This window comes from Myotis daubentonii, chromosome 18 (assembly GCF_963259705.1).
Source record: "Myotis daubentonii chromosome 18, mMyoDau2.1, whole genome shotgun sequence".
Classification (NCBI taxonomy): domain Eukaryota; kingdom Metazoa; phylum Chordata; class Mammalia; order Chiroptera; family Vespertilionidae; genus Myotis; species Myotis daubentonii.
In genome coordinates, this window is record NC_081857.1 from 5836973 (window position 1) to 5864726 (window position 27754).

At 45.9% G+C, this 27754-nt stretch overlaps 1 protein-coding gene across 1 annotated transcript; it reads right to left on the reverse strand.

The window, feature by feature from the left end:
* Window positions 1-2441: 2441 nt before the first annotated feature.
* On the reverse strand, window positions 2442-26645 carry LIX1L (limb and CNS expressed 1 like). The gene is made up of 6 exons (XM_059675374.1): window positions 26265-26645; window positions 15231-15394; window positions 11065-11205; window positions 6618-6713; window positions 4926-5003; window positions 2442-4586 (listed from the first exon to the last, which is right to left on the reverse strand). Exons 1-6 carry the CDS (start codon window positions 26554-26556, stop codon window positions 4344-4346), a joined length of 1014 nt encoding a protein of 337 aa, XP_059531357.1. The 5' UTR covers window positions 26557-26645; the 3' UTR covers window positions 2442-4343.
* Between the last annotated feature and the right edge of the window lie 1109 nt (window positions 26646-27754).

Sequence of the window (27754 nt, forward strand, 5' to 3'; positions counted from 1 at the left end):
GTCCTTTTTCTTTCTTTCTTTTTTCTTCTATGTCCTTTTTCATGCTGTTGAGCATCCTTATGATCATTACTTTGAACTCTAAATCTGATAAAGTGGTTGCCTCCATTTCATTTAGTTCTTCCTTTGGAGAATTCTCTTATTCTTTCACTTGGGGCCTGTTTTTTTTGTTTGTTTGTTTGTTTTTGTCTCCCCCATTTTGGCTGTCTCTTTGTGTTTCTATGTATGAGAGAGATCTGCTATGACTTCCAGTCTTGGTAGGGTGGACTTACACATTAGGTGTCCTGCGGGACCAGTGGCACAGCTCCCTGATCCTCTGAGCTGGGTGCTCTAGGAGTGTCCCTTGTGGGCATTAAGTGGGTCCTCCTATTGTAATTGAGTCTTTGTTGCTATTGGCTTCTTCGTGCATGGGATCAACCTCAAGCTGGCTGACTGTGAGGCTCAACCCCCAACACAGTACGCAAGCTGCTATGCAGGTCCTGATCACAGAGCAGAACTTGCCTCAGAACCATGGTGCCACTGAGTTCTCCCTGTGGATATACTGCTTGAGAAGCTTATTGGATCTTGCTCTGTTGTTTTCTGAATCTGGCCACTGGGTACATTGGTTCTGGGCCTCTTCAGAGTGACTCTGGTGCAGGTCAGTGTCAGGCACTGCCTGTGACTGGCCCTGGGCAACTTGTTTGGAGCCATCAGTGATCTGAAACTTATGGCTCCCTTTGCTGGACCTGGGTGCCTATGGAGAGGACCAGGCTGTGCGCCCTGGCTGGCTTTTACCAGCACTTTACCTGGGACAGGCCAGCAAAAGTCTCAAAGTATCCAGAGGTCCACCTCCACCTGCAGTCCCCTGTTAGGGTTAGGCACTAAAAGAGTGCAGCTGTACTTCTCAGCAGGCATAAGCCCCACAGGGTGGGGCGAGAGGGATTCCATCAAGTGGGGCTATTCTCCCCAGGTTGATGCCGCTTGAGGAAATGCTCTGCCTGAGGAAGATGGCTTCTGCAGTATGAGGTAATGACTCAGCGCAGGATGCCTGGTGGCTGATCCTTCATCTCTCCCCAGAACCACCAACCTTACTTTCCCTCCCTCCACTGGAACCCAGGGGTAGTGGCTGCCAAGGAAATTTTGTGGTTTGGCCCTTTAAGAGGGTACCGGCATCTCTAGTCTTCTCTTCCTGGTGGAGAGTGACTCTGCTGCTTTTCACAGCTGGATGTTATCTGGGTGCCTTTCCTGGTTCTGGTGCTCTAGGCTGGGGAGCCCTGCTTGGGGTTCAGACCCCAGACTTCTCAGGGGAACCCCCGGCAGCTGAGATAGCCCTCTGGAACTTCAGCTGCCACAGGTGGGAGCTTGGAGAGCCCTCTTGTGCCTCTGCACTTTTTGCCAGTCTCAATGTCGCTCCTTCTGTAAGCCCTTGGTTATAAGGCTTCTCTCCAGCTGGTCAGTCTTCAGTTGGTTATTCAGGATGATTTTTCTATACTTTAGTTGTAATTCCAGTTTGGTCCTGGGAAGAGGTTAGCGTAGCTTCCGCCTCTAATATTTTTAAGAGACAATGCCAGTTAGGGAAGATACAAGAGATCTGTTTGACTTCATCTCTCTCCAAGGGATTCTTCAGTGGCTTCCAGATGCCTCATAGGCCAAAGCAAACAAAGACAGAACTGCTTCTCACATGTCCCAGGAAGAGAAGCACAGTCATTAAGGATTCTAGAAAGAAACACAACAGCAGCGTGGAGGGTGTCAGGAGTGAAGGCAGAGCCTGGCTGGGTAGCTCGGTTGGTTAGAGTGTTGTCTTTTTTTTTTTTTTTTTTTTTAAATATATTTTATTGATTTTTTACAGAGAGGAAGGGAGAGAGATAGAGAGTTAGAAACATCGATGAGAGAGAAACATCGACCAGCTGCCTCCTGCACATCTCCTACTGGAGATGTGCCCGCAACCCAGGTACATGCCCTTGACTGGAATCGAACCTGGGACCTTTCAGTCCGCAAGCCGACGCTCTATCCACTGAGCCAAACCGGTTTCGGCTAGAGTGTTGTCTTGATCTGGGGCCTCAGAGAGGAGCATGTATGGAAAATGGATTTATTTTGAATATATGAATTCAAAGAACTTGTGTCATATTCAGGTGGTGATGTCCAACATATGGAAATATAGATATAACAGCTCAAAACAGGTTGGGGTAGAAGAAACAGATTTGAGAATTGTGTGTATGATAGAGTTTAGACCACCATAGTGGGTGAGATTGCAAGTGGAACTGGGTAGAACTTAAGGAGAAAGAACTAAGAACAAAATGCAGGCTTCTCAAATGTCTGGAGAAGGGGAGGCAGGATGCTTCCCCCCAGCAGTACAATCTTATCTCTACCACCCCAAAAATGCTAATAAAAATTATGTTTTCATATATGTAAAAGAAAGGGTCATTTTATAACTCCTCTGATACAAAAGTCTTAAAGAGTCAATCTGGCACACTAGACAAAAAACTATTTTAATTGTATAAAATTATACATATAAAATACATAGAAAGTACTAAAAAGGTAAGTAAAATCTTTAACACCAAAAGTGTACAGATAGGGAACAATTTTTCTCAAGTTCTTCGGGATCTTACTGGTTGGTATTAGAGAAAAATAGTAAATCCAGGAGGTGCAAAGATAAGTTCTTCCCACAACGCACACCCCTTGACACTTCCCAGAGAAAGGAGCGTAGAAATGAAGGTTTATGATTTCTTGATTATAAATATCAGTAAAAACTGAATAGACACACCTGTTGCTGAACGCAGGAGCGTCTGCACCAACCCTACATGTATTTCATGGAATACAGAGAAGGGGCTTGGAGAATTCAAGGAAGTCCCTTTTATGAATTGGTACATGTGTTGCTCGATACCATACCTTTGATCCCATAAATGGTTTCAAAAGAGAGAAAGCTCGCTTTCATCTTGTCCCTATCTGATCCAAAAGAGAATATTTGTGGCCTGTTTCCTAACCTATTTCTGAAAGCAAAGTGTATAATCATTGAATGGAAAGTCAAATTGTAGAAACATTAAACTTCCCAAGCTCAGTTTAGAAAGTGCACTGAGCTATAATATTGTATAAAGGAGACTACAGAAACAAGGGGGGAATATATCTTAGAGAGATCTACAAAAAATTCTCCCAAAGGTGAGTGTTTTACCTGTACTCCAGATCATTCCTCTTCTATTCCACCCAGGAGAGTGGTGGGGAAGAGAACAGTATTAAAAACGCAAATAGCTGATCATTGATTCTCTTTCCCTTCCTGCAGTCTCCCAACATTCCATTTAGGAAGTGCCATAATGGCCATAATGCTAAAGTGTCATCTAATTTACCTGATCAATTCATGCTCTAATAATCAATGTGGAGAAAGAGGAAAGAAAACAAAACAATTCTGAATCTAAGGTATGAACATCTAAGGTAGTAGACAGCAGCAACTTGGTGGCAGTGAGAGGAACTTGGCCCTCATCAAATAGGACAGATAATCTTTCCAAAAAGCAAAATGATGGCAGGAGAGTGAGGAGGGAAACATGTTTTGCCTTCTACCAATCTCTGCAGGCAGGAAGGTTAAATATGGGGCTTAACTAAGCTGGGGGGGGGGGGCGGGGAGCAGGAGTGAAAGGGAATATTGAAAGATAAGCAACCCCAACCCTGATTCCTTCTGTAAAGTGGACTACATCCAGAAATGGATGGCCCAGAAGCCATAGGTGACAAACCCTTGTGAATTGTGTTTACAATTCCTCTCTCGTTCCTCGGCACTTTCTCAGGAATGACTTTAAAAATGAGAAGCCGGGTCTCCAGTTCCTACCTCGTACCAACTGGAGTCAGGGGGAGTAAGGTAGTGGTGAAGAGGCGTGGTGTAGGTTAGGGGATGTCATTACTGGAGGAACAACTTGGTACCGAGTAGGCCCAGCTCAAGATAAACCAAAGCTGAAGGCTTCATCTTCATAACCTCTTTGAGTCTAAGAGAAAGCAGGCATGGGGCGGGGGGACAGAGTCCTACTCAAGCTCCCTGTTATTGTAGAAGAAGGAGACATGAACAGTTAATCCTGTGCTACTGAAACGACGACACAGAATTTCTGGGAGTGTCAAAGCCAGCAAAGCTCCAAAGGCGGCCTGCTCTTCTTGTAAAGTGGAGTGGAGATGTTTCAACTGAAAGTCCATCAAAAAACTAGAAGAAAAGAGGTCTCTTGGCAAAAAGGGATCCAGGTGCAGAATTTATACATACCTAGGTATGTATATATGTGCATATGTATATTTTAAAGTATAAAATTGGGCAAGTATGTACAGAAACCATAGGAAATCTCGGAAAGGACACATTAAAAGGGCCTGCAGGGGATGGGAGCCACGCGGGCAGGGGCCTAGCAGTTGGAAGAGTGCATGTTGCCCAGCTGCCCAGCAGCCAGCATCAGGATGTCTTTCTTCTCCTTGTGGAAGCGCAGCTCCTTGCCCGCCAGCCGAGCTTCGTCCAGCTCCCGCTCCGTGGAGGCCAGCTCTCTAGACAGCGCCCCTGGCACACTCTGCTCCCGGCTCACCCAGTCCAGTGCCATTTGGTGACGAATGTCATCATCCAGGGCCCGGTGTGAATAGTGAGCCAGCACTTCCTAGAGAGGGGAAGGAAGTGTGAAGGTCGCTGGCCAGGTAAAGGCTCCTACCACACTGACCCAGCTGGGACTAGGAGCTCAGCCTTGGAGTCCTAAGTGAGGTCAGCACTTCAGCCCTCTAAGAAGATTGTTCAGAGACATGTCCTTGTGGGGAAAGCAAGGGAAGCAAAAGAATCACAGCTAAGACTTAAACAGGAAAGGTAATAGCAGCGAAGAGGGCACTTTAAGTGAGGCTTTCAGTACTCACAGCCTGGTGTCCAGAGGCCTGATCATTTCTAACACAACAGCCATCTCTAAACAGTCCCTCTGCCAGGCTCGCCTCCCCCATAGGATCCTTACCTGCCGAGAGCACTGTCGTTCCCTCATGGCCTTAAGGCTGCCGTTCCAGTGCAGCAGCTGAAAAACTGTCATTAGCTCCTGGGGAAGAAAACATGAAGTGATTTAATACTGGGAGGTGGCATCAGAATCACATGGGTAACCCTTCACAACAAGTATTTGCGGAAGCAGCTCTTAGACCAGCGGTTCTCAACCTGTGGGTCGCGACCCATTTGGGGGCCGAACGACCCTTAAACAGGGGTCGCCGAAGACCATCGGAAAACACATATATAATTACATATTGTTTTTGTGATTAATCACTATGCTTTAATTATGTTCAATTTGTCACAATGAAAATACACCCTGCATATCAGATATTTACATTATGATTCATAACAGTAGCAAAACTACAGTTATGAAGTAGCAACAAAAATAATTTTATGGTTGGGGGTCACCACAACATGAGGAGCTGTATTAAAGGGTCGCGGCATTAGGAAGGTTGAGAACCACTGTCTTAGAACAACTCTCATATGCCTTCGGGGGAAGAAAGGATTTAAACTTTGAAAAATATTTTAGTCCTGGCCACTGTGGCTCAGTTGGTTGGGCAATGTCATATGCACCAAAAGGTTGCTGGTTCAAGTCCAGGTCAGGGCACATTACCCAAGTTGCAGGTTTGATCCCTGGTCAGGGTGTCTATGAGAGGCAAACAGTCAATGTTTCTCTCTCACATAGATTTTTTCTCTCTCTCTTGAAAGATCAATAAAGCCCTAGCTGGTTTGGCTCAGCGGCTAGAGTGTCAGCCCTTGAACTGAAAGGTCCCAGGTTGGATTTCGGTCAAGGGCACTTACCTCGGTTGCCGGTTTGATTCTAGGTCATGGTTGGGTCAAGTGTGGGAGGCAACCAATCAGTGTATCTCTCTCACATCTCTCTGTCTCTCCCCTTCTCTTTCATTTTCTCTAAATAAAAAATAAAAGCAGTGTTTCAAAAAATATTTTTAGAGCACTTTATCATTTATTTGTAGGTTAGAACTCATATTGAAACTGTTGGTTTGAATGATCGAATTATATATTGACTTCTGATCAGTAAATGCTTTGAGTATTAAAGGAAAAGTACTATATACAGAGTTCTTCAACAAAGCACCTTAATTTTAATTTTAATTGTCAGTTTATGATAGGATCTTCCGAAATACTGCATGAAGGAAAGAAAATGTTTATCATCTGCTATGTGTTCCTTTTTAAAATTTATTATTATTACTTGAGGCCCAACGCACGAAATTCGTACAAGGGGTTGGCCCCCCCAGCCCCAGCTTCATCCAGAAGGTCATCCGGACAGCTGTTCTGCTGTTTGGTCTAATTATCATAATTATCTCTTTATTATATGTGAGTGAGTATGACAAACATCCCCATTTTCCCCCCATTGCCCTCCGCCACCCAGTTCCAGCCCCGCCCGAGGCCTTCACCACCCTATTGTTTGTGTCATAGGTAATGCATATATGCAAGTAAGTTCTTTAGTTAATCTCTTCCCACCACCCCCCTCCCTTCCCTTTGAGATTTGTCAGTCTGTTCCTTGTTTCCATGCCTCTGCCTTCCTTCCCAGTTGAGTATCAATGTATTAGGGATTAGTAGGAGAGGCACACACACACACACACACACACACACACACACACGCACAGGCTGACCCATGCTATTAGAGCCAGGGAAGTAGATTGAAGAGTACCTGGAATTCCAACATTGACTTGCCCTTGTTGGATTCCAACATGAATCGGAAGGCACCAATCCCAGTATTTGGGTTGTCAGCTTCCTCCCTGTTGCCCTGTAACAGAGGAATAGATGAAGATTTTCAATTAGAATTATCCCCTCACACAGTACTGTCCGATAGAAACATAATTAGTATAAAATATATCATTTTAATAGCATATTTTATTTAACCTAATATATGCAAAATATTATCTCAACTGTAATTAGTATAAAAATTATTAATGAAATATTTTTCTTCTTCTTGTATTAAGTTTTCAAAATCTGGTGTCTCATGCTTACAGAACATCTCAAGTCATGGGAGCCACATTTTAAGTGTTCATTAACAGTGTGGGGCTAGCGGCTATTCTGCTGGTCATCACCCTAGAGGACTCCAAAGTTATCACACATTTTAACTCAGGTGACAGGAAAGGTCAGTCTGATCTTCCTTATTTTGCAAGGGAGAACACTGAGACACAGAGAAGAGCCCTCATTTAGCCAAATAACAGTGAGTTCAGCATGTGGGATTGGACTAGACTAGAGAGCAATTGGGAAAATAAAAATGCATTTTATTTTTAAATATACTTTTTAAAAATTGATTTCAGAGAGCAAGGGAGAGAGAGATAGAGAGAGATAGAAATATCAATGATGAGAGAGAATCATTGATCAGCTGCCTTTTGCACACCCCCTAAGGGTGGCAGAGCCCACAAGTGGGGGATGTGCCCTTACCGGGAATTGAACTGTGACCTCCTGGTTCATAGGTCGATGCTTAACCACTGTGCCATGCTGGCCAGGCTGGGTAAATGCATTTTAAAGGGAGACAGTAGGAGCCATAAGCATGGCAAATTCTGGGTAGGGTAGCAGTTTGGCCTCCTGAACATTTACCTCATGTGTCTTCTTTTGGTGACATGAGGCTGCAGGGCTAGAACTAAGATACATTATCCTATCTGTAAGCATAGTGTGTGCAAAAAACCAATACAATATAGAAGTTAAGAGCATGGACTGAAGCTCCTCATAGTCTTGTGGCCTTGGTGAAGTCATTTAACCTTCTGTTTCTCAGTTTCCTCATCTGTAAAATGGGAATAATCATAGCTCTACCTTATAGGATAGTTTTGAGAATTAATTAAGTTAAAACATTTTTAATTTAAAAAATAATAAATCTGGTTTAAAACTCCAATCATATACGATGTGGGTGCATAATTATACTGGAACTGGTGTTCAGTTACACAATCTAAATCCACACTGGTATTTGCTCTGGTTTGGTGCTATTTGGTGATAATTTAATATTATTTAGTGAGCCCTGGCTGGGCAGCTCAGTTGGTTAGAGTGTCATCCCGATACGCCAAGGTTGCAGGTTCAATCCCTAGTCAGGGCACATATAAAATCAACCAATGAATGCATAAATAAGTAGAACAATAAATTGATTTTTCTCTCTCCCCTCCTCTTTCCTCCTTCCTCTCTCTCAAAAAACATCAATAAAAAATATTATTGAGGATAATTCCAGGTTATGGGACTGGCTGGAACTTCCAAAATAAGGGTATTGGTGGTGACTAATAAGAGTATTGGTTTGTTGGTGATCTTTTTGGAATCTGATCTAGGAAAATAAGGAGGCTACTGGGAACACAGGGACCCAACTTTCTCCTCCTGCTTCCTGAGAAGTCGCTTGCTCTTTCTAGCCAGTTCCACACCATACACCCCACCTCTCAACCTAAGAGCTTTTATTCTGCTCTCTTTGAGGAAGGGAACAGGGTAGAGGTTAGGAGCCAATCAAGTTATACCCAAATTCAGTTTATTGTGGGGCACTTTATTGTGGAGTTTTACTGTATTTATATCACACCTAAAATAATGCACTTAGTAAGAACACCACAAGGGCTAGCAAACTACGATTATTTATTTTCATTGTGTTACAATCAATAAGTCAGAACTACTCAAGATCATCCCATATTGCTTTGTGGCTCATGAGAAACAATCATGCCACATGTAGCTAATCTTTGTGGTGAAGCAAAGATCACAAAATTTGGATTTAGAAGTGAAAAGCTAGGAGGAGGAAGGAAACAGGTAATCTTCACTGTTAGGATTTAGGGCTCTGAAGCAAGCATCCATTTTCATCTTTGCCTATAATTGTTCCATATGATACCTTACTCAGTACCTTCAACATTCTCCATGATATGGCACCGAGACAATAATGATATCTGTACTTCCCAGGTGGGAAGTTCTAACTCATGTGACCCCTATACACTTCACATGGCTATAAATGAACTCCACTTATTCAATAAACATTAAATCACAGCATACTTGGTAAGGGGTAGGAAAGGTCTCTTTCTGTCCTCTGAATGTAATTGTGTCTGAAGGTCTGGAATTTCGTGGCCATCCTGAACCCTGAGGGGAGACTGCCCAAGGACAAAGCCAACATCTAGAGCAGCGGTTCTCAACCTGTGGGTCGCGACCCCTTTGGGGGTCGAACGACCCTTTCACAGGGGTCGCTTAAGACCATCCGACATATATAATTACATATTGTTTTTGTGATTAATCACTATGCTTTAATTATGTTCAATTTGTAACAATGAAATTGGAGGTCACCACAACATGAGGAACTGTATGAAAGGGTCGCAACATTAGGAAGGTTGAGAACCACTGCTCTAGAGGATGGCTGAGTGGAGATGGAAAGAATTTGGGCCAGATGATGACATTCTTGATCCACAGAATCAACCAGACCTGAAATCTGCTCTACCTCTGAACTTCCTGTCTGTCATGTTAGATAATTTTCCTTCCGTTACTTATTCCCTCAAGTCAATTTGAAGTGATATTTTCTATTACTGGCATCCAAAGGCATCTAAAGAGATAACATGTGCTAAGTGCTTGAATATATTCTCTTTTATCCAATAATCCCATGTGATAGGCATAATTGTTATCCTATTTTACAGATGATGAAACTGAGACTTAGATTAAGTAATTTGCTCGAAGTCACATAGCTAGTAGAATCATAATTTCAAAACAAGAATCAGAGCCCCTGGTCACGAACCCTCTTTCTGTAATCCAAATTAATGTTTTGTTTTATAGTACATCGGTAATGAGTGAAAAACATACTTTCTTAATTTTAATTGGCTTTGATTAATATAAAAATGGTTTTCTTCCCCGCAGATATTGCTGACTGGGGTAAAGAGTAATGGGAGAAGAATAGATGGAGCCTAGGTAACAAAGAGAAGCCAACTTATGATTTAAAGTGCTCAACACAGCCCTAGCTGGTTTGGCTCAGTGTATAGAGCCTTGGCCTGTGGACGGAAGGGTCCTGGGCTTGATTCTGGTCAAGGGCACATGCCTGGGTTGTGGGATTGATCCCCAGTAGGGGGCATGCAGGAGGCAGCCGAGCAATGATTTCCTCTCATCATTGATGTTTCTATCTCTCTCTTCCTCTCTGAAATGAATGAAAAAATATTTTAAAAAATTTAATAAATGAAGTGCTCAACACTACTTCACAAAACAGATAACTGAAGCATTTTAGTATATGTAATTACACCTTAAATGCAAAGAGGATAAAAACAGAAAATTGACCTGACTTTATCAGCCTGTCAATGAACTTGTGGGAGGGAGGGAGAAGGTAGTGCTAACTTCTAAGATGCACCTTAAACTAGAAAAGTCAATAGGTTGGTTTGGGTTCCAGCCTTGGCTCTACCACTTACTAGCACTATCACTTTAGGCAAAACTTCACTCCTGTGTTTTTAGTTTCTTCATCTGTAAAACAGGGGCAATAATAATACTTACACATCACAGGATTGTTCTTAAGATCAAATGAGATGTAATACATATAAATTCCTAGAACAATTGCTGGCACAAAATAAATAATTAGGACTAGCTATGGTTAGTCATCATCATCATCATCAACATCATTGTCATTTGAAAGAACAAATGTTCTTTTTAAAGAAAATAAATAACTTATCCTTCCCATTCCTAGAAAGGAAAAAAGCCAAGACACTGTATTATAAAGTATTCTTTATTAATAGAATGAAATAATGGAGGCAGGAGACAAGTGACAATAAAAACAGTCATATAAAAAGAAAGAACAGCAAAGGAAGAAGGAGCTAAGGTCTAAAACCAAAACTGGGAAAAACAAAATTCTAGCTCAACTTTTGTTTTGTAAAATCTCTAAAACTGCATAAATCTTGAAGTAAAGGTTTCTAGATATCAGAGAGACACAAATGTTTCAAATATTAAAGAAACGAAATGCAACAAAGACAAACACACATACAGAGTTAGAGAATGAGACATATGGAGCATGTCATATCAAAGACTGCCAGAGAAAAAACAGAACAGAGATGCAGACAGGAAATAAAACAAGCATCCATGCCCTGTTTCCAAGTAAAAGGTAAGACTTCCCAACCAGCCAGTCCTCCCATCTCCCATCTCCTTCCTTCCAACTCCAAGAAACTTACATTGAAAGATGCCAGGGCCTCAGAGACACTCTTCTCAATGAACTCATCAGTGATTCTTCGGGAAGGATGCTCGTTAAACACGGAGTTCATTAGTGCAATCTTCGCAGCGCTCCTCCGGGCCTCAGCTTTGGTGGGGCAAAACTAGGCAGGGGAGAGAGCGCATATGGGTATGTGTGCGTCTGAGAGAGAGAGAGAAGGCGCGATGGCAGGGAAACTCGGGGTAGAAGACACTTGGACACTCTGGGTAAATCATTTGTTCAACGCTCCCTCCAACGTTTTTATTGTAAATGGTGGGGGCATTTGGAAACATAATTTTGATTCGACATCCTGAAGTTATTAAAGAATTGGAGATGGCTATATAGCTCATACCAAATTGAAAGCAGAATGGGGAAGGCTGCTGAAGTCAGCATATAATCACTGGATATGAAAAATAGCCCTGTTTAAACTGTCAACACAATTAATTACTCAAAAGCCAGATTCTGGCCAGCCTGTTAGAAATCTGTGCCTTGCCCTGACTGGTTTGGCTCAGTGGATAGAGCGTCGGCCTGCGGACTGAAAGGTCCCAGGTTCGATTCTGGTCACGGGCATGTACCTTGGTTGCGGGCACGTCCCCAGTAGGGGGTGTGCAGGAGGCAGCTGATCGATGTTTCTCTCGCATTGATGCTTCTAACTCTCTATCCCTCTCCCTTCCTCTGTAAAAAAATCAATAAAATATATTTTTTTAAAAAAAGAAATCTGTGTCTTGTTCTCTTGTTCGGTGGACAGGCAAGACTTTTTTCATCCCTCCGGATAACCCACGATTAGAACAAACGGAGTCTAGGCTGCTCATGCAGTGGGGATACTAGTCTCATCTGGGACTCTTGGCCTCCCCTTTTAGCTTGAGCAGTTTCCCCAATAATGTAATGAATCCAGGAGCTATCCCTGAGCAGAGCCCAAGGTCTGAAGGAGGAATCTATAGTCTTCCTTACCCCCCGAGGACACAAGGAGAAGAGGGGTGTCTAGGGAAAGGAAGGCTGACCCAATGAAAGCAAGAAAAATTAAAAATTCATATTTTTACATTGTATCCAACATAGGTATTGTGGGACAGTCTGATTTCACCATTCAACTTCAGACCCCTAGGCACCAGAGTATTCCTTTATAATTCATCTTCACTGGCTGCTTCAAAGGCCTCCGTGCCGTCACTTTAAAAAATATAGATTTTTATTGATTTGAGAGAGGAAGGGAGAGGGAGAGAGATAGAAACATCAATGATGAGAGAGAATCATTGATCGGGCATGTGCCCTGATCAGGAATCAAAACCGTGACTTCAGTTCTTGGGTCGACGCTCAACTGCTGGGCCACACCCAGCTGGGCCCCTTTGTCATCTATGATTAGGATCAGAGGAAAGGAGGTAAGTGATGTTACAATTTTTAAAAGTAGCCCAGGATATGTTTGCTACTTAACCATCCTTAATTATCAATAATTCCCATTTCCTTTAGCTGACAGGTCTCTCTCAGACGGCATATGGAGCTTGGTACATTAACCCTAAATCTTGCTTCTTCAATTTCTCTGTTTCTACTTTTCTATTTACTAGCCTGCTGTCCACTCTACTGTCTAATGCTGTTTCTGAGAGGTCATCAATGAAAAGAACCAATGGAAGAAATTTCAGCTGCCAAAGTGAGTATAAAACAGATCATCCAAAAGGGGCCACAAGATAATCCTACTCTTTCAGGAAATAAGAGAAATCAAATTACTACCATGGTTCAGCTTTGGGCATCACCATAAAATAATCAAGTCCTTATTCAGCAATCTAATGAGGTCTGAGAAGGGAAGGAAAGATCTTACTCTGTAGAAGAGAAAGCATAAACACTAGTCATTCTGGGCACTTATTTCTCTGAAATGGCTGAGGCTCTAAGGGGGAAATGTAGCCATCTGATTTTAAATGAAGCTTCCTGGGGGCCGTTTCTATTTGGGGCAGGAACTGAGCTGTAAGGGCACTCATTCATGCAACAGGTTTATTAAGTGCCCATTATTATTATTTAAAATATATTTCCTTATTGATTTGAGAGAGGAAGGGAGAGGCAGAGAGAGACAGAAACATCAATGATGAGAGAGAATCATTGATTGGCTGCCTCCTGCACGCCCCCTACTGGGGATCGAGCCCACAACTTGGGCATGTGCCCTTGCTAGAATCGAACCTGGGACCCTTCGGTCCACAGGTCAACACTCTATACACTGAGCCAAACTGGCTAGGGCTAAGTGCCTACTTTAGTGCTAGTTTCATGGTAGGGATTTAAAACTGAACAAGGGGCCTGGCCAGTATGGCTCAGTTGGTTGGAGCACCATCCCATACACCAAAAGGTGGCGGGTTGGCCCTAGCTGGTTTGGCTCAGTGGATAGAGCGTCAGCCCGCTGACAGAAGGGTCCTGGGTTCAGTTCCGGTCAAGAGCATGTACCTCGGTTGCAGGCTTGATCTGGCCTGTGTGGGAGGCAACCAAACAATGTCTCTCTCACATCCATGTTTCTCTCTCTCTGTCTCTCCCCCTCCTTTCCACTCTTTCTAAAAATCAATGAAAAAATATCCTCGGGCAAGGATTAACAACAACAAAAACACGAAAGGTGGCGGGTTCAGTTCCCAGCAGGGGCACATACCCAGGTTGCAGGTTCGATGCCCAGTCAGGGTGCGTGCATGGGGCAGCCGATTGATGTTTCCCTCTCACATCACTATCTCTGTCTTTATGTCTTTCTCTCCTTCCCTCCCTCCCTTCCTCGCTCTCTCTAAAAAACCACAAAACAAAACCACAAAAACCATTCAACAAAATCCAATTAATTAATTAATTTAAAAAACTGAACAAGGAAGAAGACAGACGCTATCTCTGCCTCCACAGAGTGCCATCCCCCCAGGAGAGAGAAACAATTATGATATGTTAGGAGAAGTTCAAGGTGTTTGGAAGCACACAGCAGGGCTTATAACTTTGTCTAAGGGCTACACAAACCATATGGAAAGCAGAACAAACGTGTCCATTCTCTTTTCTAAATTCCTACTCAGTCTCTAAGTTAACATTTCAGAGGGCTTCCTTCCTATCTGTAATGTAAAGAATCCATTTGCCTTAGCTGGTTTGGCTCAGTGGATACAGCATCGGCCTGCAAACTGAAAGGTCCCGGGTTCGATTCGGGTCAAGGGCGCATGCCCGGGTTGCGGACTTGATCCCCACTGGGAGGCGTGCAGGAGGCAACCGATCAATGATTCTCTCTCATCATTGATGTTTCTATCTCTCTCTCCCTCTTCCTTTTTCTCTGAAATCAATAAAAATATATTTAAAAAAGAATCCATCTTTGATGATGACATTTACGCTATTCCAATTTCTCATCACCCTGTAATAGCAACCACTCTTCATCATCATATATTACAGGTCTTTCACATAACTGTAGAATGCTAGTACCGGTACCAGAAAGACTTTAGAAATAATCGAACCTCTCTCCTTCATATGATAGATGGGAAAACTGAGGCCCAGAGAAGTCACCTGACTTGCCTGCTGGCAGTCAAGGGAATGAGACTGTGAATACCCTAACTCCTGGCTGAGTAACATTTCCACCCAAACATTGCTTCCTTAGTAAATGCCTATGAAAACAAACTTGGGGCAAGGAGTATTATTCTGTGTTCTCAAAAAGAGATGGCCGGAACTTGAAAAGCCAGATTAGAACATGGGTTAGGTGCTGGTGGTCTGATATACTGAATCAGGACATTATTAATCACTGCTCAAATTCAAAGTGGGTTTGCATTTTTGCAGGCTAAAAAGAAAAGCATGCTATGAGGTTCTTTTGTGGTCAAGTGAGCCTGAGACGCTTACCAGAATGATTTGCCCAGAATTGGTTCAGGTCTTCAAATATGTGATTTCAAACAGAGATTTAATGGCCAAAGTGATAGAGAAAGCCATTACTAGCACCTGCGCAATTATCTTCTTTCTTTCATTAAATTTATTAGGGTTAGTAAATGTTTAAATGCTTTTAAATGGTGATAGGTAGGGAGCTAAGGAGAGTAGACTAATACATTGATTAGGGTTAATCGGGTCATATAGGTTTCAAGGGCACATTTCTATGATACGTAATTTGTATATTGTGCATTGTGTGCCCACCATCCAAAGTCAAAGCAATTACCTTTGCTACTGCTGCTTTGCAACTCTTACCTGGAAACTCCCAAAGCAACTTCCCCCAGGCAGGGTGACGTAGCAGACATAGGGAGGGGTGTTGGAGGGAACCATCTCATAAACCACGAGAGCCCCATTCTTCAGGTCAGCCCCCCGGGACTGCTTCATCTGCCAGAATTCCTGAAGCGCCTCCACCACGTTCACTACAAAAGAGAAGTAGATAGTGCAGCCAAGAGAACAATTCCAAGTGGGGCTCTGCTTGAATAGAGGGTCTGTAACCTATACCTACGTTACGAGTCTACCCTCCTAAGTCTCTACCTATCACCATTTAAAAGCATTTAAAAATTAATAAACTTAGACTGTGAGTAAGTTTATTCACAGTCTAAGGACCCCCACCTTTCTAGTTCACATTTTGAGTAGTTCAAAGGAAAGTAACTTAAACATTGAAGGCAGCATTTCCAAGGTCAGCAGACCATTATCACTGCCTGATGAAGTGCAAGTAGGTTATTCCACAATTGGCCAGCTGCCCTAGAATAATAATAGTCACCACAATAATGTGTTAACATTTACTGAACACTTACTGTGTGTCACCAATTTCATAACCTTATGAGGCAGATACTTTAAAAAAATATGTACATATTTTTAAAATTGATTTCAGAGAGGAAGGGAGAGGGAGAGAGAGACAGAAACATCAATGATGAGAGAGAATCATTGATCGGTTGCCCCCTGCACACCCCCCACTGGAGATCGGGCCTGCAACCTGAGCATGTGCCCTGACCAGGATTGAATGGTGACCTCCTGGTTCATAGCTGATGCTCAACCTGGAGGATTTCACTGATGAGGGAAATGAGGCATAGAGAAGTTAAATAACTTGCCCAAGGATGTAATAGCTAGAAAGCAGCAGAGCAAGCATTCAAACCCAGGAAGTCTTGGTTGCAGTCAATGTTCTTAACCATTATATAATATTGTCTTTCAAGGAAATATGGTCATATTAGCCATTCTCAAGCATATGCTTCTGGCAAGCAAACCCATGGCCAGATTCCTTTTACCTCCTGGAATACTATGTGTATATTATCTATCTATCTATATAAAAGCCTAAGTGAACGGCCGACCAGCCGACCGGCCAGTAGTTATGATGCACACTGACCACCAGGAGGATTGGGCTGAAACCAGCTCTCTGACTTCCCCTGAAGGGTCCTGGATTGCGAAGGGCGCAGGCCAGGCCAAGGGACCCCACTGGTGCATGAATCCGTGCACCAGTCCTCTAGTGTATATATAATTTATATATATAAAAACCTAAGCGACTGGAGGACCGGATGACCAGATGACTGGATGACTGGCTGGTAGCTATGATGTGCGATGTGCACTGACCACCAGGGGGCAGATGCTCAACACAGGAGCTGCCCCCTGGTGGTCAGTGCGTTCCCACAGCGGGAGCGCTGCTCAGCTGACAGATGGGCACCAGATGCCGGGCTGATGGCTGGCGAGCACAGCTTCAGAGGCCTCTCGTGGACACTCCCCCTGCACACCTGGCAGAGGCAGCAGGTGCAGTGGGGCCGATGCGGCGCCCAGCCCGGGTTCGGGCTTCTCCCTATCTGCCTGCCACTTTGCGCACTACTCCATGCTGTGCGGGCTAGAAGGGGACAGTGGGCTGGAGCCCGACTTGAGCTGGCGGATAAGGCCGGGCTGCGGTGGCACGGAGGTCCACTGATCCCTGCAGGCCAGGCCGAGGGACCCCACTGGTGCACGAATCCATGCACCAGGCCTCTAGTATATTATATATGTATATATATATATGAGAGAGAGAGAGAGAGAAAGAGAGAAATGAATTTCTATTCTGAGGCTTTCTCTAGACATAAATAATTTTGGGGGAAATCGTATATTGGGAGATATTCCTCCACACGTCTGCTGCAATCTCCTTTCAATCTTGCTGGGTATGGCAAGATTTCAAGGCTGTGCCTGCTCTGTACTTAGGCCATTTCTCAGGATTCTGTTTGCAGCAAGAAACCTTAACAGATGAGATAATATCTGTCTATGGGACAAAGAACAAGCCTTCAATGTCGGACTTGGGAGGCAAAGGGAACTGGTGCAAACAAACATGGTGCTCATGCTACCTGCTGTGCTCTGAGTAATAAAGCCCTTTGTTTCTGAACCAGAACTTCTTGACTTCTACCAGCATCCATGAAACAGTAACCCGCTAACTTATTAGCTATAATTAGGGTAAACTCAAACTCCGGACCCAACACTGTATTCCAGAACAGTGGCCCTCAGCCCCCAATACTTGGGCCCAATTATTCCACAAATATGTATTGAGTACCTTAAGTGCTCCTTTTCCTTATGGAGCTTACAGTCTAAAGATGGAGAGAGATATTAAAATAGCCAGTGTGATATGTGCTATAAAGGAGGGGTAGATGGTGAGAAATGTTATAGGAACATCTGACCTAGTTAAGAAGTCACCCTGAGGAGGAGATATTTAAGCTCAGATATGCATATGAATCCTCTAGGCAAAAAGGTGAGAGACTAGTGCTCTGAACAGAAGGAATGGCATGCACAAAGGGTCTGTAGCAGCCGAGAATATGGTGAATAAAGGGACTAGTGTGTCTAGAAAAGAGAGAGCGAGGGGAAGTAGAATGCAAGATGAGGTTGTTTTGCAGGGATGAGACCAGGTTGGATCTTGAGGCCATGACGGAGGATCCTAAGAGCCCCGGGAAGCCACTGAGGGTTTTACATGGAAGGAGGGATGAGATCAGTTTGCCTTCGGAAGGGATCACTTTGACTCTAGGGTTCAAACATTGTAAATGGCTTTAACTAAAGCCTCATAATAATAAACCATCATAAATATTCTCCAATAACTTGCAACATGACCACTTTCCACTCTCAGTTACAAGGACTCATTCATCCTTTTTTAAAAATTGAACATATTGGGGTAACATTGTTTAATAAAATTATATAAGTTTCAGGGATACAATTCTATGGTACATCATCTGTCATTCATCCTATATAATAATCCTATATAATAAAAGCGTAATATGCTAATTAGACATTCCCAATGAAGCCAGGGATGCAAGGGAAGCCCGGGTCTCGGGTGCCAGAGGGAGGCTGGTGCCGGCAGCCAGGGGAAGGAAGGCCCACTCTTGCACAATTTTCGTGCATCAGGCCTCTAGTTATTTTTTTAAAAATATATTTTATTGATTTTTTTACAGAGAGGAAGGGAGCTGGATAGAGAGTTAGAAACATCGATCAGCTGCCTCCTGCACACTCCCTACTGGGTATGTGCCCGCAACCAAGGTACATGTCCTTGACTGGAATCAAACCCAGGACTCTTCAGTCCATAGGCCAATGCTCTATCCACTGAGCCAAACCGGTTAAGGCTCTAGTTCTTTTATACTAGAGGCCTGGTGTACGGATTCATGCACTGGTGGGGTCCCTTGGCCTGGCCTGTTGGGATCAGGATGAAACCGGCTCTCCGACATCCCCTGAGGGGTTCCGGATTGCGAGAGGGCACAGGCCAGGCCGAGGGACCCCACCAGTGCAAGATCAGGGCCACGGAGGGACTGCAGGAGGGCTCCAGCGCGTGTCCAGCCCGTCATTCCCAGTCCTGATCGGCCAGACCCCAACAGCAAGCTAATCTACTGGTTGAAGCGTCTGCCCCCTGGTGGTTAGTGCATGTCATAGCAACTGGTCGAATGGTTGAACAGTCAGACACTTAGCACATTAGGCTTTTGTTATATGGGACTGTGTTAGTTTAGGTCTGCCAAGAAGACAGCAAGATGGATAGACATGCAGGACATGTATTGGGGAGGAAGTGAGAGAAGGGAGAACATTTAGACCATGCTGAAGGTCTGACACCTGTGGAAGGAGAGGGGGAAGGAAGGAGGTTTGGAGATGAGAGATTGCAGCACAGTTCTAAGAAAGGTTTGGCCGGGCCAGTGGGAAGTCTTCATGCCAAAGGAGTCCCACATCTCACTAGGCCGCGCCTGAGTTAGTACCCCTGCTGCGCTCAGTCCCTGGCTACAGGACATGTAGACTCAGTGCAAATGTGGTGATGGACCTAGAGGGGACAGCAGGGTAAGGCTGTCAGTCAATTATGCTCCCTGCAGCAGGGGACACGGACAGCGAATTTTCTTTCTTTTTAAAAAATTTTTATTGAGAGAGACAGACAGACAGACAGACAGACAGACATTGATTTGTTCATGCATTCATTGGTTGATTCTTATATGTGCCCTGACCGGGGATTGAACCCACAACCTTGGTGTAGCAGGATGATGCTACAACAAACGGAGCTACCGGCCAGGGTGTGACGAGCACATTTTCATGGCTGCCACACACACATTAAGCAAACACTTGAGCATGTGACAGGTGCATCGCTCTATTTTAGGCATTAGGGATGCAAATATAAACAACATACATTCCCTGCCAGCAGGGCGTTAACAATCTAGTGGCCAATGGCAACTGCTACCTCACCGGATCTACAACGGAAGCAAGCACTCTGTGCACCAGCCGGAGTCTGAAAAGCAGCATCAGCTCTTTTCTGATTCCCGATATTTAACTGGCCTTCCAGAATGCGCATTCTTCCATTGAAAGACAGCACGGAAAGGAAACTCATTCCCACCCTGCGTTTTGGCAGGGCCTCTTCAAAGGTCACTGCTGCCCAGAAAGCTTAGCCGTCTTTGTTCTCTCCACTGAGATCTTTTCAGGCCCAGTTCCCTCTTTGAGACAATTGAACACAATGCGCTGCATGACAGCTCTCCTTACGTGCAAACCGCAGGGAGAGTGTGGATAAAGGAAGAAGAGAGCGCGAGGATGGGGCAGGTCCGGTCAGAAAGCATGTGTCCATCTTCTAGCCAGTTAAACCCCTCCTGGCACAGAGCACAGGGCTATTTTTTCAACGATAACTCAAAGAAAGCCAAAGGAAATAGGGAGCCTTGTTTCAGAAATGGGAATATGAAATGGGAAACTGGGCAAGTGCTCAGGGAAAAAAAAAGCAATGAACTGTGATCTGCATTTGAAAATGCTCATAGACTCACTTATTTTTAGAGCTGACGGGGGCTTTAGAGGTGATCTAGTCCAACTCAGGCTAAGGCCGGGTAAGTGTCTGGCTCCAGCTCATGTGGCGGTGCTGGGGCCATGAATGTAGACATCCAGATGTCTTTCAATTTGGGACTCTTAACCCAGTGGCTAAGGCCCAGTTCATGGTTAAGCTTTATGGGGGTTCAAAATCCCCCTAAAACTATGGGAAAATTATGTGTGTGTACATATCAGTATTTATGTGTGTGTGTGTGTGGGGGGGGGGATGTTGCTCATAGTCTTATAAGGTTTTCAGTGAGTAACCATCAACACTAATAAAAGAGAAAAATGGTAATTGGCGTACGAGCTACCCTTTTCATTGGCTAATCAGGGCTATATGCAAATTAACTGCCAACTAAGATTGGCAGTTAACTGCCAACAAGATGGCGGTTAATTTGCATATGTAGGCACAATGCAGGGAGGCGAAAGGGAAAGCAGGAAGAAGCCCCCTGCCACTGACAGTGATCGGAAACCCAGGGGGGAGCTAAGAGCTGGGGGGCAGGGCCAAGGCGGCCCCCGCCTTGGCCCTGCCCCCCAGCCATGATCGGAGAATCAGGTGCCTTTTCCGCCCTGGCCAGTGATAGCAGGAAGTAGGGGTGGAGCCAGCGATGGGAGCTGGGCACAGTCGAAGCTGGCAGTCCCAGGAGCTAGGGGTCCCTTGCCTGGGCCTAAAGCGAAGCCCACGATCGTGGGGCCGCTGCAGCTGCGGGTCCTCGCTGCCCGGGCCGGACGCCTCAGCCAGAGGCATCCTGCAGGGGCAGGGGCGGAGCCCGCGCGATTGCGGCACCCCCCGCTGCCACTGCAGGTCCCTGCTGCCCGGGCCGGATGCCTAGGCCAGAGGCGTCAGGCCTGGGCAAGGGGCCGATCCTGCGATTGGAGGGTGATGGGGGTCAACGTCTGAGGGCTCCCAGTATGTGAGAGGGGGCAGGCTGGGCTGAGGGACACTCCCCCCCACACACACACACCCAGTGCACGAATTTCGTGCACCGGGCCCCTAGTGGATATAATAATGGTTTGCATAAGAACGGTTAAAGAATGGTGAGATGGGGGGAGTGTGTAGCAATGACTGAGGCCTGCCCAGCTGACAGCTACACTTGCGTTTTGGAAGCCACGGATGGATGCTGGGCTGAAAGGGAGGAGAAAGACCAAGATACAGGAATATTTCACTACTTGTACCATGATGTGAAATAGCAACAAAAAAGAGAAATTTTGGGTTTGCTTTAGGAGATAAAATATTATGTGAATGTCTAAGTGGAGTGAGAGGTTGAAATTGCACATCCACCAGAGTAAAAACATTAAAACAACACAGGAAACGACCATAAAAAACTTATATCATAAAATAAATATAATTGGGGGGGGGCGCATGGATAAATAGATAATGACATTGAAAGGTGAGTGAGAAGGTGCTCCCTGATCAAGGAGGGCGGGACTAGGCTGGCCTGACTGAACTCACGTTGCTATGGTTACAGGGAAGCTGGTGAGCAGTATTTGACCTGCCATTTCCTATTTCCGCCTGCAGGGTTACCCTGAATGGGCCACAGTGCACAGACTCTTTGGAAGGAAGGGACTGCGAAGTGACAGTGACGCTGGGAGGGGCTGTGGTCGGCTGAATGATGCCCCTGCCACAGGTCCACGTCCTAATCCTGGCAGCCTGTGCAGGTTACCTGGTGTGACAAAGATGTCATAGGTGTGATGAAGTTAATGACCTCAAGATGGGGAGATGATCTGGGTGGGCTCTCAATACGACCACAAACGTCTTTAGGGAAGGGTATTTGATGAAGCACAGGAGAGGAAAAGGCAGTGAGGGCCTGGAGGCGAGATGGGAGTGATGCAGTCACAAGCCAGGGGATGCTGGCAGCCACCAGCAGCTAGCAGAGACAGAGAGACAGAGCGTCCACTGGCGCCTCTCTGGGGGGAGCACAGACCTGCTGACGCCGTGATGTTGGCCCACTGGTACTGATTTTGGACTTCTGGTCTCCAGAACTGTGAGGGAGTACATTTCTGTTGTTTTAAACTACCGACTCTGGGGTAATTTGTTAGAGCAAGAAAACTGATACAGGGTCTAATCCAACATTCCAAAAATTGGAAATATTCAACCAATCAATTTAACTCCATGGTCTAAAAAGCTGTCTGGACTCTGAGGGAAAGAAACAACTAAATAGAAGAAACAACTAAATACCACACAAGACTCACTTGTTCAACCTAGTAGAAAGCTGGGCCGAATTTCAATCATGTAACCATACTGGGATATAAAGGGAGAACAATAATTTTTTAAAAATCGGTTTGAAGAGAGCAATGCAGAAGTTGCCTAGCAAGGACAGTCATTCAGTCAATCATGCCAGTTTAGAGATTGCCCGCTGTCAAACATTAGAAGGAAACTACACGTATTCCATGTGGGAAAAGGGGGGCAGAGGAAATGGTAATGCTAACGTACCTGCCATATGCACAGTCTTCAAAGCACTTCCAAATGCATAACAACAGCAGCCACTCATTGAGTACGAGGTGTTGCACACCTTACATTCACCAGGAATCAAACTTGAAACCTTAGCATATCAGGACGATGCTCTAACCTACTGAGCTGCCCGGCCAGGGCCATTACCTCATTTAATCAAGACAAGAATTGTAATATCCATTTTATAAAAAGTGAACAAGCTGAAAATCAGGCCACAGGGGCCAAACCAGAATTTAGAACCAAGGTTTGTTTGCCTCCAAAGCCAATTCTCTATTGTACTCTCTGCTTTCTTTCACCATTAATCCTCACACATGCTCTGTAAAGTGGACTTTGAGCTCCATGAAGATAGGGACTGAGTGTCTGTCTTGTTCACCACTGCATCTAGTTAGTGATCAATAAATATTTGTTAGATGAATGGCTGGAACAGATGAGGCCTAGAGAGGTTAAATAATTTATCCAAGATCGCACAGCCACTATTTAAGAGGGCCAGGTTCTCTGATTCTAAGTCCTATGCACTACAAATTGAGATCCTACAGCAGCCCTTGCTGGTTTGGTTCAGTGGATAGAGCGTCGGCCTATCGACTGGAGGGTCTCGGGTTCGATTCTGCTCCAGGGCACATGCCATGGGTTGTGGGCTCGATCCTCAGTAAGGGGCGTGCAGGAGGCAGCCGCTCAATGATTCTCTCTCATCATTGATGTTTCTATCTCTCTCCCTCTCCCTTCCTCTGTGAAATTAATTAAAAAATATATTTTAAAAAGAAAAGATCCTACAGCATGTGGAGGAGCTATGTGGGTATCTTGGGCAGGGATTTGGCGGTGAGGGGGATATAGACAAACAGGTGCAATAACAGAAGAGTTTGGTTTGTCTTGTATAAGTGCTGAGATCCTACCCGAGTGAGGATAAAGCTGAAGACCATGACTGGAAAAGGTGACTGGTAGCCGCCAGAAGGTGAAGGACGTGAACTGAAGATGATTTGGTTGATTCGGTCAGGAAGCGGTCTGGGCAAAGACCAAGGTAAATTCTATTCAGGGGACTAGAGCCAGCCCCCAAATGCCATGCCACCAGTCACAAGGGTATGGGGTACATGCCAAGGGCAGCTTTGCCTGTTAATCGAAGCGGAGTAAGTGATTCCATGTGGTGAAGGCCTTCGGAGCCAAACCGGCTGAGATTCTGCTCGCCTGAAGCTGAACTATCTGCCAAACTCTCCCCAAGCACTGGCTGGACACCCAGACTGGAAATGAGAAACTCAGAAGTAATGAGGAGTGCGGTGGGAGGCGGGAGGCTGGAAGCGAGGATTGCCGCAGCATCTGCAGCCTGCCTGACTGCTCTTTGTCAGCCCCATCCCCTTGGTCCCTCCCCCTTCCTAAGAAATTGAAAAGTTTTCACAGGACACTCAGTTTAGCCAAATCAGAGGCTCCCCAGGTAGCACAGACAAGCAAAAGGACGCACCCCTCTACAATGTTGGTAAACGCCTGGAAGTTTCCAAGAGGAAGGATCGAGGGGTAGACCCTCCCTTGGTCTCATCTTAGAGACCTGAAGCAGCAGGACAAGAGCTGGTGGCAGCTCCATCGCCTGGGCCTGCTTCCTGTAGGCGTTAAGCTAGAAGAACAGCTCCATTCCCTCCTGATGACTTTCACAATTACATGCATTTGTATTCCCAGCACCTAGCAGAGTGCCTGCCCCATGGTAGAAATTCAAAATGTTGAAGAACAGCCCTAACCGGTTTGGCTCAGTGGGTAGAGCATTGGCCTGCGGACTCAAGGGTCCCAGGTTTGATTCCGGTCAAGGGCATGTACCTGGGTTGCGGGCACATCCCCAGTGGGGGGTGTGCAGGAGGCAGGGGATCGATGTTTCTAACTCTCTATTCCTCTCCCTTCCTCTCTGTAAAAAATCAATAAAATATATTTTTAAAAAACCCACAAAAACAAAATGTTGAAGAACAAAGGGAAACTGATGGTAAATATCATTAGGCACATATAACAAAGTGGATTTAAAAATGTTTTCCTAGGAATCTTTAGGTATACCCTGTCAGGATTTCGTTTTCTTAAAAAATATACTTTTATTGATTTCAAAGAGGAAGGGAGAGGGAGAGAGATAGAAACATCAGTGCTGAGAGAAACTGCTACCTGCGCATGTGCTGACCGGAACTGAACCATGACCTCCTGGTTCACGGGTTGGTGCTCAACCACTGAGTCAAGCTGGTCGGGCTACACGGTCAGGCTTTAGGAGTGGGAGGAAATGAGATGTGTCCTTCCCAAGGAAATATGAACCAATACGTTTTGAGATAATACACATCATTTTTAAGTACCATTATGTGTTAGGAGCAGTATCTCATTTAATCCACATAATTAGCCCTGGAGGAAACGGAAGCTCAGTGAAGTGAAGTCACTTCCCCGAAGACATAGTGGCAAGAGATTTAATCTGGGATTTAATCCAGATCTGCCTGACTTCAAACCCTGTAGGTGCTCTTTTCATTACACTTTCTTAGGGAGAGAAACAACCTCATCACTGTCTGTAGAGAAAGCCCCGTTACCTTTCTCTGCGTTATTATTAAACTAGAAAGTTACAGATTTAGTCATTCCATGTCCAACAGGCTGACCAGCCAGGGAGAAGTGATGTCTCAGAAATTCCAGACCTAAATTCTGTATCCCACACCCTCACGATGTATTCCTTGTTACACTATCAATCTGGAGCTGCAACTCAGGAAGTTCTGCACTGGCTGACCAAAACAACAAAGAAAACCTTCCCCTTCCCCTCCTCAGCAGCCCTAGAAGAAATTAGGCATCTTTAAGAAGAAGATTTCCAATGGAACTCGGATTTCTGCCTGGCTCATGTCCACAGAATTTAACATCGAAAAAGTCAAGGCCTAGGATTTATCCCGGGTTCTTGGGCAAAAGCCAGGAAAACAGAGCCAGACAGATAGGCTGGAGTTGAGAGGCTTCAGACTAAAAAAGACACGAAAGCGAGGTTCTAAGTCCCAGAAAGCTGGTGTGAGCCCGATGGGATGGCCCCAGATTTAAGAGCACAGTTACTACAGGCAACTTGTGAAGGCACCACGGAATTCCCCAGCTAATGCCAAGTTGCACTGGACATTTTAGAGTGACAATGAGAAAAGAATTCAGAAGCCAGGGAGACGGAGTAAGTTTACAGGGAGCCCATGGGTGAGAAACGTCTTGGGTCTGAGATAAAGGATGAGACCCCACACAATGGGGACCCGTCCTTGAAGGCAGAGAGATGGGAAGGCATTACACTACAGAAGGAATTCCATTTCGCAAGTAGAAAAGGCTGGGAAGAAAAGAGGGTTTTATCTGTACAAGAGGGCGGGGGGGGGGGGTCCCTGAGAATATAGTAGTAACTCAATGAAGAGGAGGGGTGTGTATGAGTGAGTGTGTGTGTGTGTGTGTGTGTGTGTGTGTGAGCGTGCAGCGCAGAAGGAAACTCCCCAAAAGGAAATGCATGTGAGGCTCTGCGCCAGGAAGGCGATCCAGAGGGCTGTGGGAGCGAGGCTCCCGTGCAGAGGGTGTCCCGCAGGAGGCCAGACCCGCAGACTCACCTCGGCCATAGCCCTGCGTGTGCTTGGCAAAGCTCCTCACCACGGCCTCCACTGCCTCCCGCAGCACCGCCGGGCTGCCCGCGGCGCCGGGGGGCAGGGGCAGCCCGGGGGCCCCGGACAGGAGCAGGGGCGGCGGGGGCGGTGCGGGGGGCGGGGGGGCCGGCGGGGAGCCCACTGCGGGTGTGGCGGGGGCAGCCGCCGCCCCGGTCACTCCGGGGCGCAGCGCTCGCAGGGTGCCCCTCCCGTTGGTGCCCACTCCCGGCTGCAGACGCTGCGCTCGCATCGTCTCCATCCCTGCCGCCCGGGGAGCCGCGGCCCGAGCCTGCCAGCCTGGCGAGCTAACGGTCCCCACACCCCGGCCCGCGAGCGCCCGGGACTGAGGGCGGTGCCAGGCCCAGCCGTCCGTCAAGCGGGGGCGGGGCCAGCCACCCTATGCCAATCACCGGCGAGGGGGCGGGAGCTGGCGGGCTCCGGCCCCGCCATAGGCACATGATCGAGGAGGCGGGGTTCTGAGCACCCAATCGCAAAGGGAAAAGGCGAAGGCCTCTCTGGGAGAGCAGCTGAGCGTGGGGCGTCTGCGGGAGAACTGAAAAGCCGCCCAGACCCCCGGCCAGGCTTGGGGGGCGGGGGCGGGGTGGGGGTGGAGGGTTGGCCTGGAAGCAGGGCCGGGAAGAACTGTAGACGGAGTGACGGGATGCTGCGAGGCCATTTGTAGATGTAGATGAGGAAACGCTCAGAGAAGTGATGGATGTGACTTTTCCAAGATCACATGCCAGTGAGGGAGGAGCTAAAAAGCAAGGGAAGATGCTGACATTTAGTGAGAAAATATTTACTAGATGTCAGACACTACGCAATGGACTTAGTGCATTGTTTTACTTAATAATCACAATCACTACCTAGATTTTATTGTTTTATGAATAGGGAAGCACGCTCAGAGAGGCTAAACTGCCCCAACTAAAGAGCTAGAATGCGGCAAGGAGTGGGGGTTCCGACATAGGTCTTCGGACTCCCAATGTTTTGATCTTTTCATTATACCAGATTGTGGGGTAATTTTCTGATTTCAAACATCCTAAGTTGGGGGAGTAAGAAAGAGTAGAATGGTCCGCTCCCTCACCTCCTATTAGACTGACGGAGACTTAGAGCATGTGCAGAAAACTGGCAAACTGAGAGGCCCAGAGAGCAGGTGAAGACACATACCCTTGTTCATAGACTCTGTCAGTCAGGCTGGATTCTTCTAGTTCTCTCTCTCTCTCTCTCTCTCTCTCTCTCTCTCTCTCTCTCTCTCACACACACACACACACACCACCCCTTTGTCAGCTAACCATTATGCCATTTTTACCTAGGTAAATTTATGCCTCTCTCTCTCTCTCTCTCTCTCTCTCTCTCTCTCTCTCTCTCCCTCCCTCTCCTTCTCCCTCTCCCTCTCCTGATATCCAGATGAATGAAATGCACCTGGTGAGATGAAAGTTAGAACCCAGAGGGAAAGCTGT

Bases quoted from the DNA above. Each gene is read 5' to 3' on its own strand.
- LIX1L (XM_059675374.1), bottom strand. From the start codon at position 26,556: ATGGAGACGATGCGAGCGCAGCGTCTGCAGCCGGGAGTGGGCACCAAC. The intron at 15,395-26,264 runs GTGAGTCTGCGG...TCTCTTTTGTAG, and splicing joins CACGCAGGGCTATGGCCGAG to TGAACGTGGTGGAGGCGCTT. The intron at 4,587-4,925 runs GTAAGGATCCTA...TCCCCTCTCTAG, and splicing joins AACGACAGTGCTCTCGGCAG to GAAGTGCTGGCTCACTATTC.